Source organism: Chlorocebus sabaeus, chromosome 24, assembly GCF_047675955.1.
Source record: "Chlorocebus sabaeus isolate Y175 chromosome 24, mChlSab1.0.hap1, whole genome shotgun sequence".
Lineage (NCBI taxonomy): Eukaryota > Metazoa > Chordata > Mammalia > Primates > Cercopithecidae > Chlorocebus > Chlorocebus sabaeus.
The window spans coordinates 26,882,990-26,896,282 of NC_132927.1; the positions used below are offsets into that span (position 1 = coordinate 26,882,990).

General features: G+C 46.8%; 1 protein-coding gene across 3 annotated transcripts in view; it reads right to left on the bottom strand.

Annotated features, from left to right (window-relative positions):
- The window catches only part of CDKL1 (cyclin dependent kinase like 1), a 68,828-nt gene extending 56,002 nt beyond the window's left edge, over positions 1–12,826 (bottom strand). The window contains exons 1-2 of one of the 3 annotated variants that reach the window (XM_037983940.2): positions 12,525–12,826; positions 11,028–11,631 (exon numbers count right to left, since the gene is read on the bottom strand). In XM_037983940.2, the coding sequence (XP_037839868.2) occupies positions 11,028–11,198 (171 nt within the window). In that variant the 5' untranslated portion in view covers positions 11,199–11,631; positions 12,525–12,826. The other 2 variants (XM_073010977.1, XM_007986636.3) reach the window with 2 other exon arrangements.
- Positions 12,827–13,293: the final 467 nt, after the last annotated feature.

The window sequence follows — 13,293 nt, forward strand, 5'->3', positions numbered from 1 at the left end:
CACCATGATGAAACCCCATCTCTACTAAAAATGCAAACATTAGCCGGGCATGGTGGCGGGCACCTGTAATTCCAGCCACTCAGGAGACTGACGCAGGAGAATTGCTTCAACCCCAGAGGTGGAGGTTGCAGTGAGCCAAGATCACACGACTGCACTTGAGCCTGGGCAACACAGCAAGACTCTGTCTCAAAAAAAAAAAAAAAAAAAGAACCATTGGGTGAAAATTGTTGGGGAACAAGGTCGTCACAGTTTCAAAATATCACCCCACAGATTATTAAGTATAAAGGAGAAAATCATTTTTACAATTGAGAAATATGGCAGACCCATCTTTTTTTTTTTTTTTTTTTTTTTTTTTTTTTTTTTTTTTTTTGAGACAGAGTCTCGCTCTGTGCCCCAGGCTGGAGTGCAGTGGCGCGATCTCGGCTCACTGCAAGCTCCGCCTCCCGGGTTTACGCCATTCTCCTGCCTCAGCCTCCCGGGTAGCTGGGACTACAGGCGCCCGCCACCTCGCCCGGCTAGTTTTCTTGTATTTTTAGTAGAGACGGGGTTTCACTGTGTTAGCCAGGATGGTCTCGATCTCCTGACCTCGTGATCCGCCCGCCTCGGCCTCCCAAAGTGCTGGGATTACAGGCTTGAGCCACCGCGCCCGGCCGGCAGACCCATCTTAACTAAGGAATTAAAACTCATAGAACCAATTAGGGGACAAAAATGACATCATATCCTTCCTGATGGGAGCTAGTGTGAAGAACACAGCTTCACCCATGCAGTGTTCTTAGTGAAAACATTTAACCTGTATCAAATAATCTGGAAACAGCCAGTTAGTCTAAGTCAAGGCACATTCCGCAAAACAGATGGCCTGGACTTTTCAAAAATGTCAGCATCATGAAAGATGAAATAAGAGAATAAAGAAGGTGGAAAACTTTCAGATTAAAGGAGACTAAAGAGGTATGGCAATGGGCCGGGCGTGGTGGCTTACACCTGTAATCCCAGCACTTTGGGAGGCTAAGGCACATGGATCACAAGGTCAGGAGTTCGAGACCAGCCCGGCCAAGATAGTGAAACCCCGTCTCTACTAAAAATATAAAAATTAACCAGGCACGGTGGCAGGTGTCTGTAATCTCAGCTACTCGGAAGGCTGAAGCAGGAGAATCACTTGAGCCCAAGGGGCGGAGGTTGCAGTGAGTCGAGATTGCACCAGTGCACTCCAGCCTGGGCAACAGAGCAAGACTCCGTCTCAAAAAAAAAAAAAAAAAGAGTCATGGCAATGTACAGTCACTGAATAGATCCTGGATTAAAAAATAACTATACACACACATATATATAGTTATTTCATTATATATATCGTTATATAACCATTATTAGGATAATATGAGAAATTTGAACGTAGAGTATATATTAGATAATAGTATTGAGTCAGTGATAAATTTATTGAGTATGGAAATCATAATGTGATTATATAGAAGAACATCTTTGCTTCAGGAGATCATGCTAAATATTTAGGTAGATGACTCAGCCAAAAAAGTGTGTGTGAGAGAGGAAGAAAGAGAGATAGAGGCAGAAATAGAAATAAAGGAAGTGCAGGCACAATGGCTCATACATGTAATCCCAGGGCTTTGGCAGGCTGAGGTGGGAGGATTGCTTGAGGCTGGGAGTTGGAGACCAGCCTGGGCAACATAGTAAAATCTTATCTCTACAAAAAACAAATAAATTAGCCAGGCACTAGGGCTCACATGTCTGTAATACCAGCAATTTAGGAGGCTGAGGCAGAAGGATCACTTGAGCGCAGGATTTCAAGAATACAGTGAGCCATGATTGTGCCACTGCACTCCAGCTTGGGCAACAGAGTGAGACTGTCTCTAAAAAGAAAGAATGAAAAAAAAGACAGAAAGGAAATGCAGCAAAATTCTAACAAGTTGATGAACTAATCTAGCTAAGGGTATGCAGGTATTTATTGCACTATTCTCTGTACTTCTGTACATCTTGAGTTTTTTCTCAGAATAAAAGTTTGTAGGAAAACCCCCAGGACACTTTACACAAAATTCTGATTTCTGGATTTTTAAAAAAAGACTCTGGCTGGACATGGTGGGGGGGGTCATCCCTGTAAACCCAGCACGTTGGGAGACTGAGGCAGGAGGATTGCTTGAGCACAGGAGTTTGAGACCAGCCTGGGCAACATGGAGAAACCCCATCTCTACAAAGAATACAAAGAATTGACTGGGTGCGGCGGCTCACGCCTGTAATCCCAGAACTTTGAGAGGCCGAGGTGGTGGATGACCTGAGGTCAGGAGTTTGAGACCAGCCTGGCCAACATGGTGAAACCCCATCTCTACTAAAAACACAAAAATCAGCCAGGTGTGGTGGGCACCTCTAATCCCAGCTACTCGGGAGGCTGAGGCAGGAGACTCACTTGAATCTGGGAGGTGGAGGTTGCAGTGAGCCAAGATCGCATCACTGTACTCCAGCCTAGAAGACAGAGCAAGACTCTATCTCAAAAAAAAAAAAAAAAAAAAAAAAAAAAAAAAAAAAAAAGAATACAAAGAAATAGCCTGGTGTGGTGATGCATGCCTGTAGTCCCAACTATTCAGGAGGCTGAGGTGGGAGGATCACCTGAGCCCTGGAAATTGAGGCTGCAGTGAGCCATCATTGTGCCACTGCACTCCAGCTTGGGCAACAGAGTGAGATCCTGTCTTACAAAAACAAAATGGAGGGGGGCGGTGGGCCTGGTGCGGTGGCTCACACCTGTAATCCCAGCACTTTGGGAGGCCGAGGCAGGTGGATCACCTGAAGTCAGGAGTTCCCAACCAGCCTGTCCAACATGGTGAAATCCCACCTCTACTAAAAATACAAGAAATTAGTTGGGCGTAGTAGTGGGTGCCTGTAATCCCAGTTACTCAGGAGGCTGAGGCAGGAGAATTGCTTGAGCCTGGGAGGCAGAGGTTGCAGTGAGCCCAGATCACATCATTACACTCCAGCCTGGGTGACAAGACCAAGACTCCGTCTCAAAAAAAAAAAAAAAAAAAAAAAAAAAAAGGCTGAAAACCCAGCACCCTAGGCTTGCAGTCTGTGGTGCTAAGCAGTGGCTGTCCACTTTAGATGAGACATGAGGACTCCAGTTTGCCCCAGTCTCCACCCCTCCATCTTGCCCTATATTCAGGCTGCTTCCCTCATTTATGTTAACAGTGTGATTCCACAGACATTTGGGTTTGTTAATCTATCATCCGTAACAGAAAATGCTGACCTCAGCTAAAACAATAGACATATGTTATTAATCCACCTCAACAAGCCAATTAAACAATTTAAAGAGAGGGAGCCTAGAAATGACCCCTATTAGCAATAGCAGGACTAAATTTTTAAAGATGTTACAGGATTTTCCACTAGGTTTTTTTTGTTTGTTTTTGTTTTTTGTTTTTTTGAGACTGAGTCTCGCCCTGTTGCCCAGGCTGGAGTACAATGGCTCTATCTTGGCTCACTGCAACCTCCACCTCCCGGGTTCAAGCGATTCTCCTGCCTCAGCCTCCCGAGTAGCTGGGGTTACAGGCACACACCACCAAACTTGGCTAATTTTTTGTATCTTTAGTAGAGATGGGGTTTCACCATGTTGGCCAGGCTGGTCTCAAACTCCTGACCTCATGATCCACCTGCCTCAGCCTCCCAAAGTGCTGGGATCACAGGCATGAGCCACTGCAGCTGGCCAAGGTTTTTACTGAGTTAGGAAACACTCCTTCAGCTAATACTTGAGGAGCAGAAGCCCTTCCAACTGTGAAAGGTCTAATTAGATTCTAAAGCTAGGGAGCATTTACATGGTACTCTGTTAGCATTTAGTGGATGTGGCCCTGGCACAGAGCACATTCAATTAAGCACTTAATAAATGCTTTGGATAACAGGCGACTTTGACAGTCCTGCTTCTTAGAACATGTGCCTGTCACCATGATGGTAATGTGCCCAGCAGGATTTCTGGCCTGCTCTTTGAAGACAGTGAGCCTCTTGGGGGTACTGTGTGAAGAGCTTTGTCTCCAGAGCCTCCACTGGCCACAGCACCACGTTAAAATCTCACCTTCTGCCTTTCCGTCTGTGCTTTCCTCTTCTATACTATTACTCCCTTTGACCCTCTACTTTCCTGCCTTTGCATCCTTGAGGCTGCTTGACTGCTGTTAGATGTTTGACCCAAGAGCCCTCTGCTCTCCTCAGCAAAAATTCAGCAAAGCAATGCCAAACAGGGACATAAATCATAGCAATAAGGTGGGCCAGGCTCCAGGAAGCACTAGAGCTTGCCCAAGGTCGCTCCACAGCTTCAAGCATGATCAGAAACTGAAGTCCCATGGCCGGGTGTGATGGCTCATCCCTGTACTCCCAGCACTTTGGGAGGCCAAGGGAGGCGGATGACGAGATCAGGAGTTTGAGACCAGCCAGGACAACACAGTGAAACCCTGTCTCTACTAAAAATACAAAAATTAGCCGGGTGTGGTGGCATGCCCCTGTAATCCTATCTACTGGGGAGGCTAAGGCAGGAGAATCACTTGAACCCAGGAGGTGGAGGTTGCAGTGAGCTGAGATTGCACCACTGCACTCCAGCCTGGGCAGCAGAGTGAGACTGTCTCCAAAAAAAAAAAAAAAAAAGAGAGAGAAGGGAAGGGGAGGGGAGGAGAGGGGGGACCAGACTGAAGTCCCTAATTGCAGCTCCTGTCCCCATGCAGTCACACAGCCCCTGTCCCTTCTAGAAGGCTACTGATGAAAGGGGACAGCAGGGAAAAAAGGGATGTTCTGGACATTCAGCAGGTTAGTACTATTCATGATGAATTAAAATCAAATGAGAGCATACTTCTGGCATGTAGGATACACTCAACAGTCCCACTCGCCCACACCCCATACACCTTTTTTCATTTCTCTCCCCCAAAGAGTCATTTTACACATTTTTTCTAATCACTTACCAATGAAATTTTAATATCACAAATATACTATATATCTGTATATGAACCATATGTATATCTGTGCTTTCAACAATAAAAAAGTTAGATTTTTTTGTCACCTGCCAAGAACCAATTTTCCCCCTTTAGGAGTGACCTTGTTCTCATTATTAATCTCTGCATTACATTGTGATATTTATAATTAATTTTCACATGGACATTTCCCCTCATGCTTATTCTCATCTTTGTAGGTGGCAAACCATAACTTTTAGCCTTCTAAAATAGTCCATAGGGTTATGGAATGAGAGATGGAAAGAACTGCTGCACCAGCTGGAATCTGTACTCAGGCCTCCACAGAAGCCACAAATCTCACAGCTAAGGCCTTGCTGGAGAATGGGCAGTATAAATTCTGAGGACCAGTCATGGGGAGACTTCAGAGTATGGTGTTTGGTATGAAGTGATGGATGGTTCTGGTACGGGCAAACCACATGGCATGAACCTGGGGACAGAGAGAACTGTTTCTGCATTCCAGCCTACGGACCGGGAGGCCTTGGCAAATCATTAACCACACTGAATCCATTTGTAAAACGGGGTAACAATATCTACCTTCTAAGGTTGTTAGTAGTGTAATTTGTGCATCCTAGGTAACAACGACACTTGGCAGTTTGTCCAGATTTACTAGGTCCCTTGCCCCTACCTGCCACAGAGCAGTAGATGATTCCTTCTCCTTGTCTCTCTTGTTTTTCTTGTTTTCTGGAGGGAGACCTGTCACGGACAATGTCCCAGTTACTGCTCTCAGCCCTTGACCAATGCTGGTCTAATATATTTTAACGCCCCCATACCACCTGCCATAGGTAGAACATCTGCCCGGAGATCCCACAGTGACACTGTTCTGTCCTTAACCTCCAACTCCGCTAGGAGCATCTACTTTTTCTGCCACTGCTGGCTGAAATTCTTTCTTTCCTCTTCCTACCATTTTCATTCCACGGAGAGAAGATTCAGTAGCACAGGGGTTTGGGGCCTTAGTAACACAATTATTCTGTTGTATTACATTGTCTTTGTATGGTTTGTATTTGTTTTGGTTTGTATTACTTTGTATTTGTATAGTTTGTATTTGTTTTGAAACACATAGCCCTTTCCGTGCTCCTTGCCGGACACACAGATATTCCCCTAAGAGGCTGCGTGGAGTTCAAGCGCATCAGCCTGCTTTATGCAGAACCACTGCCCACTTTCCACCACAGGGCCTGTGATGCTCTAGCCCATCATGCCTGACTTCTTGATTTTTTTTTTTTTTTTTTTTTTTTTTGAGACAGTGTCTTACTCTGTTGCCCAGGCTGGAGTGTAGCCGCACAAATCACGGCTCACTGCAGCCTTGACTCCCAGAACTCAGGTGATCCTCCCACCTCAGCTTCCTGAGTAGCTGGGACTATGGGTGCATGCCACCACGCCCAGCTAATTTTTCTATTTTTTGTAGAGATGGGGTTTCACCACATTGCCCCCTCTGGTCTTGAACTCCTGGGCTCAAGAGATCTGCACATTGGCCTCCCAAAATACTGGAATTACTGGCATGAGCCACCACACCCAGCTCCTGACTTCTTGATGTAAGGTGATTTTCTTTCAGTTACATTGTCTCTCTCTGCAATCTGACTTCTGTTATGACCACCCTACCTCTCATCCAATAAATCCTTAATATATTTAAACCTGAGTTATGGAAAGGAGTTGACTTCATGTAGGGTCCATGTATCATATGCAAATCAGAAGACTGTGAATACCCTGGTGGAACAAGTTCCACCCCATAGCTTGGAGCCAGCTGTGGATCCTGTTACAGAAAGATTAGGGAGAGTATATGTAAAGAATCTAGCAGTCTCACTCAGTCACCCAGGCTGGAGCACAAGGGCACGATCTCGGTTCACTGGAGCCTCTGCCTCCCAGGTTCAAGCGATTCTCCTGTCTCAGACTCCCGAGTAGCTGGGATTACAGGTGCCTGGCACCACGCCTGGCTAGTTTTTGTGTTTTTAATACAGATGGGGTCTCACCATGTTGGCCATGTTGGCGTCAAGCTCCGGACCTCAGGTGATCTGCCCGTCTCGGCCTCCCAAAGTGCTAGGATTACAGGCGTGAACCACCGTGCCCGGCCTAAATTGTTTTTTTTTATGCAATGATATTTATGTTTGGTATGGTTCAGGTTAGTAACTCAAGGTCATGGGTCCAGTAATCCAACATCAAGTTTTTTCTCTACTGGATTTATTTACAACTTTAGCTTACAAATGTACTTCTCACTTGTAGTTAAAAACAGCAACCACAAAAAAACCTCTCTTCAGTCCACATCTTTACAAACACCTCTCCCCCATTTTTGTCTTCCTTTTATAATAAAACTCTTCAAAACAGTTGCCCATATCACTATCTCCACTTCGTTCCTCTCGTCTCTCTTAAACCTCTGCTGATGAAGGTTTCATTCCTGCCTCTCCACTCACACAGCTCTTGTCAAGGTCACCAAAGACCCTCACATGATCAAAGCCAATGGCTAATCCTAAATCTACTACTAATGGAGACCTTTGACACCACAGAGCATCCCCTCACTTTTGAACTATCTTCTTCACTAAGCTTTTAAGAACACTGTGGCCAGGCGCAGTGGTTCACACCCATAATTCTAGCACTTTTGGAGGCCAAGGTAGGCGGATCATTTGAGGTCAGGAGTTCGAGACCAGCCTGACCAACATGGTGAAACCCCATCTCTACTAAAAATACAAAAAGTGGCCAGGTGTGGTGGCAGGCACCTCTCATCCCAGCTACTTGGGAAGCTGAGGCAGAAGAATCTCTTGAACCTGGGAGGCGGAGTTTGCAGTGAGCTGAGATTATGCCACTGCACTCCAGCCTGGGTGGCAGAGCGAGACTGTCTCCAAAAAAGAAATAATAATGATACTAAAGGAAGAACATTGTTCTATGGAGTTTCCTACCATGCAGATCGCCTCTTCTTGCCTCCCTTGCTGGTTCCTTATCATCTTCCTGACCCCCAAGGGCTGGGTACACCAAGCTTTCACCTTCAGTACCTGTCCCTCCATCCCACATGGTGACCACCTCCGGTCCCACAGCTTTAAATACCATCGATAAGCTTATGTCCCCCAACTTTATCTGTCTCCAACCTGGACTTCCTCTGAATGCCAGACTTGTGTAGTCAACTGCCTACTTTACAAGTCTCTTTGGGTTCACAATTCAAACTTAACCTGTCCAAAACAGAGCTCTTTATTTCCTTTCCACCAACTTTGCACCTGGGTCTCTCTATCACAGCAAACGATCTCTTCATTCTTCCAGTCACTCAGTCAACAACCTTGAAATTGTTCTTGATTTCTCATCCAATCATTAGATTCCTATGTGCTCTTCTTTCAGAAGAAATCTAGAATATGACCTGATCCTGCTGGACCCTGGCTTCCCCCTTCCTTTTCTCCCTGGCCTGTTAGCACCCACTGGGCATCTTGGCCAAGACACTGGGGTTATTACCTGTGTTCCCTCAATATACTGTGCTTTCCACTTATGCACCTTTTCCTAGGATAGAGTGTCTGCCTGGAATGCCTTATCTCTCATTCCACGTTTCCCTAAACATTTCAAAGTTCAGCTCAAACATGCCCCCAGTCACTTTGTTTTCACCATTCAACAAGCACCTAAAGAGTTCTTACCAGACAAGGGTATACATGCCCTGCTCACTGGAACCCAGTCTATAAGGAGTGAGAGCCAAAGGGCAACTCATCTTGCCTCCCTTCCAAGAGCCGAGCTGCTGAAAGACAGGGTGTACAACTTTGCATAAACATCATTGTAGGCACAACTGGGACTCTGTGAGTATTTACTGAATCCATAAATGGAGAAAATAAAATGTTCATTCACCATACCCTCAATTTACCTACTCAGCAAATATTTATTAAGTATCTTTATTTTATAACAGAGAGGGTCTCACTCTGTCACCCAGGCTAGAGTACAGTGGCCTAATCATAGCTCACCACAGCCTTGAACTGCTGGGCTTAAGCCATCCTCTTGCCTTGGCCTCCTTCCTAAGTAGCTAGGACCACAGGCATGCACCACCATGCCCAGTCTAGTACATATTATGTGTTAGGAATATCACACAACTCTGAAAAGTTACAGCTTTAAAGAACAGACTCTACCTCTAATCTAGTCCCACCACTTCATAGAGATCGGGGGTGTCTACGTCTGTGCACTTAATCTGGAGAGCGGGGTGCTGCATGCTTTGAAATCAGGCTCATGTGCACACAACCCCATCCTTTGGAGGATATCAATATTCAGTTCAGAGAACACATTTGACTTCCCAATTTATTGGCAACCTCCACCTTTTTTAAGAGCTTATTTTGTTAACTTTTTTTTTCAATCCAACAGTAACATTTTTGGGAGGCCTAGATGTGCCGACTAGTGTGCTTTGGGGATACAGAGCTACAGAGGCAAGGTCTCCATCCTGGAAGAACTCAGTTTGGGGAGCTATCACTGTTAATGTAGTATTGATAAAGTGTGGTGAGAGATTTGAAAGGAGCATTCACAGAAGTAATCTTCAGAATCAGAAAAAGTATCTTTCTGCAAGAAACAGATTTTCTTTCAGGTCAATGAACCCTTTGAAATGTAATAATCACCTCCTCCCCTAGGAAAGCCTGAGGAAGTGAAAATGCCTAACAGCCTCTCCCTGTGTACAGAGAGGGTAAGGGTAGAGTGACCCGGGCAGGGGGATGGTCAAACACTGCAGGTCTCACCCCTGCCTATGGGAGCACTCCCCTGAGGGGCTTTGGAAGCATCTCCTCTCAATAGATAATATCCTGTTGGCTAAGAACATTCCAAACCTAAATAGAGAAGTTACCCTGTTATCCACCCATTTCAATTTGTCCAAAGCTTGCTACTAGGTTCCTTATCTAGAAGTGACCCCACACACTTATCCATGGGTAAAAGATTTGTAGAGTGATCTGGAGAAACTGCAGAAGCAAGAATAATAGTAACTCCCCTGGAAGTTTCATTCATCTGTCTCTCACCATGTTGCTCTTCCCTTGTCATGTAGTTAGTTACACAGGTCAGAACACAGAGGCCATAACTGAAACAAAGTTGACCTCCATGGTATTCATTACATGTCATCTTTCACATTGGGATTTGGATTTCACCTTCACAGAAGTTCTGTAAAGAAGTCTCTCCATTAGAGGCAAACACACTTTTAGCTTGTAATAAATACCTTTCCCCCCTCCCATATCATGGTATTTTTAGGGTTAACTAATAAACATTTGAAAAGTGATCAGGCCAGGCTCGATGGATCATGCCTGTAATCCCAGCACTTTAGGAGGCCAAGGTGGGAGGATCGCTTGAGGCCAGGAGGTCCAGACCAGCCTGGCCAACATAGCGAGATCCCATTTCTACAAAACATTAAAAAAAATAGAAAGTGATCATTTCACTTCTTTAAGAAGAACACTTCTTTTTAGAAATGAGACATGATGATGCTCAGCAGTAAATATATATGAGGTGGAATGAGATCTGTGAACTTCCTGGCAGTTTGAAAACAGGTAAATGATTAATTCTCTTAAAAGACTGAGTATACCAATAGAAAATACCTTAGAAGTTTAAAAATCAACAATGCTAGGCAAAATTGAATTGTCTTACATTCCTATACTATCAAATTGTGATGGTCCTTGAAAACCCAGGTCTACAGGTAGGAGAGAAACTATTGGGAAGAAAAATAAAATATACCATAGCATCTCTAAAAGTGAATGCCACCTTACCTGGCACTTTTGTTTCTGCTTTCTAGTTCATTATATAATTAGTGACTTGTGCACAGATATCCCATTTGTGTCACTGAAGTCAAAAGGCTATGAAGTAAGATGTAACCATGTCCCATGACATTCTTTTAACATAACATGACTCACTTTCTTTCTTTCATCCCTAAAAATTCACTTTAAAGAAAAAGTGGAGCCTGGAGCAGTGGCTAGAACCTGTAATCCCAGCTACTCAGGAGGCTGAGGCAGAAGGATGGCTTGAGCCCAGGAGTTCCAGGCTGCAGTGAGCTATGACCACATCGCTGCACTCCAGCCTGGGTGACAGAGTGAGATCCTGTCTGGAAAAAGAAAAAAGGAAAAGTGAATCAATTACCTTGAGCATTCGGATTTCCCGAAGGGCGATTTTCTTTATGACAGGGTCGTCTTCTGATTCCAGAAACTTCTTGATGGCCACAATCTGACCCGTGTCCCTGTTTCTACATTTGAAAACAACTCCATAGGATCCTTCTCCAATTTTCCCAATTTTTTCATACTTCTCCATCATAGAGGAATAAATCTTCTTAAAATGGATCTTCAGCTGGGAGTAGTGGCTCGCGCCTGTAATCCCAGCACTTTGGGAGGCTGAGGCAGGCAGATCACCTGAGGTCAGGAGTTCCAGACGAGTCTGGCCAACATAGTGAAACCCCGTCTCTACTAAAGATACAAAAAATTAGCCGGGTGTAGCGATGGGCGCCTGTAATCCCAGCTACTCAGGAGGCTGAGGCAGGAGAATCCCGTGAACCCGGGAGGCAGAGGTTGCAGTGAGCCGAGACAGCACCACTACACTCCAGCCCGGGCGACAGGGCTAGACTCCGTCAAACAAACAAACAAACAAACAAAAAACAGATCTTCACATAGTTTGAAAACGTCGCTTATAAAATATTGGCACGAACGGACTGCACTAGAGCCCCACCCAACGATGAGTGCTCGTCACGGGCCTAGAACAGAACAGGGCATGTTAAGGAACGAAGCGTGGACCCGTGTCGGCAATGGCAACGCGATCAGGAGTAACAGCCTAGAGTTAGCTGCCTCCAATAACCCAATTTTAATCGCCCGTTAAATACCCTGTAAGTTAAAATGTAACTTGCCATCCTAAAACGAGCCGAGCTGTAAGATAATCTATCTTTTTAACGTTATCGTTCATCCGATCTAAGACACCTGAGCTGGCTGGAGCACGGGGAGAGCTAAGGGCTTCCCCGGTTCTAATTTCGGGTCTCATTTCCCTGCGGCAAGAAGACACCTCCCGGCTCTACCCGGGGCGGCGGCGAGGCTGGGCCGCAGGAGACCACCACGCGCCCCTAGTCCGCGGGACCGGGAAAACCCTCCCGCGCCCGGACGTGCCCCCCAGCCGCGCCGCGCAGGGTGGAGCGGTGCCACGTGTTGACCCGGCACGGCCCGCGCTCCTAGCCCGCCTGGGACTCACCGCGCCGCGGCGGTCTGGGCCCGGCCTGGCTCCCGCCTCGCCTTCTTTTCCCCGGCTCGGCTCGGTTCGGCGTGGCTCAGCCCGAGATCCCTATGGGAACCGGCCCCCGCCCCGGGTGGGCCTGGGCGGAGCCGCAGCGCCCCCGCTTCCCACCCCCTGCCCAGCCCAGCCCGGCCGCCGTCCCGGCTGCAGGGAAGGGACCCGGGGGGCCGCCCTTAGTCCACGGGAGCTGTCCTGACCGCGGGCCGAGTCCCTGCACGTCCTGCTGCCGGGAGAGCAGACCTGCTGGATTTGCAAACTTCCGCAGGCCGTGCAAAGCGCAGCTGTAACCGCGTCTGCGGGGAAGACGCCTGCGCTAGGAGCCCCTCCTGAGCGGTCCACATTTCCCTGGAACTGCCGTCCCCACACCTCAGAACCGCGGTTATTCCCTTTGGTCCCTTGGAGGCAGCTTCTGTGTCTGTGCTGATCAGTGCTGCGGCGTCAGTGAATGAATGAGAGGGAGAAAGGAAAGAAGAGGAAGGCGTGACCGCAGAAATTGGTTAAAGTCAGCACTTTCCTGTAGTCCTGTAGGTTCCACTGTAGTCTTCTGCTGTGGGACCCTTCTGGTGTGGGAGGTGGAAGCTTACAGAGCCTGCCTTAATTGTTTTCGGTTCCTTTCCCCCATCCTTCTCCCGACGGACTCCTGCTGCTCTGATCTGACACACTGGCAGGAAGCGGATGGACCTGTGGAAATCATGAAATCATGTCAGTTGCCACTGGGCAGACTGCCTCACACTTTGTCATCCGCCCCGTTCCCGGTGCCAGCATCAATGCGGGTATTTGCCCTGGAAGCAGTACCCGAGGAGAGAAAATTAACACAGTGTCTATGAAACGGGAGTCAATCCCGTGTCAAGCAGCATGCTACTAAATGTAAACCCAGGTAGGGTTCAGAAAGGAGCCTGGAGCTGAGGAGGGAGGGCAGGTGGTTGCCCTGGAAACCCAGTACAGGGATGGCCTAGAGGTGGTCTGTGAACAGAAATTGTTTGCAAATGGCAACCACTGATCTGTTTTCTGTCTCTATAGTTTTGCCTTTTCCAGAATGTCATGAAAATGGAATCAGACCGTATGTAGCCTTTTGAGGATAGTGGATCTCCCCCGCCACCCCAACTCTAGTGAGCTTTCAGATGAGATTATAGCC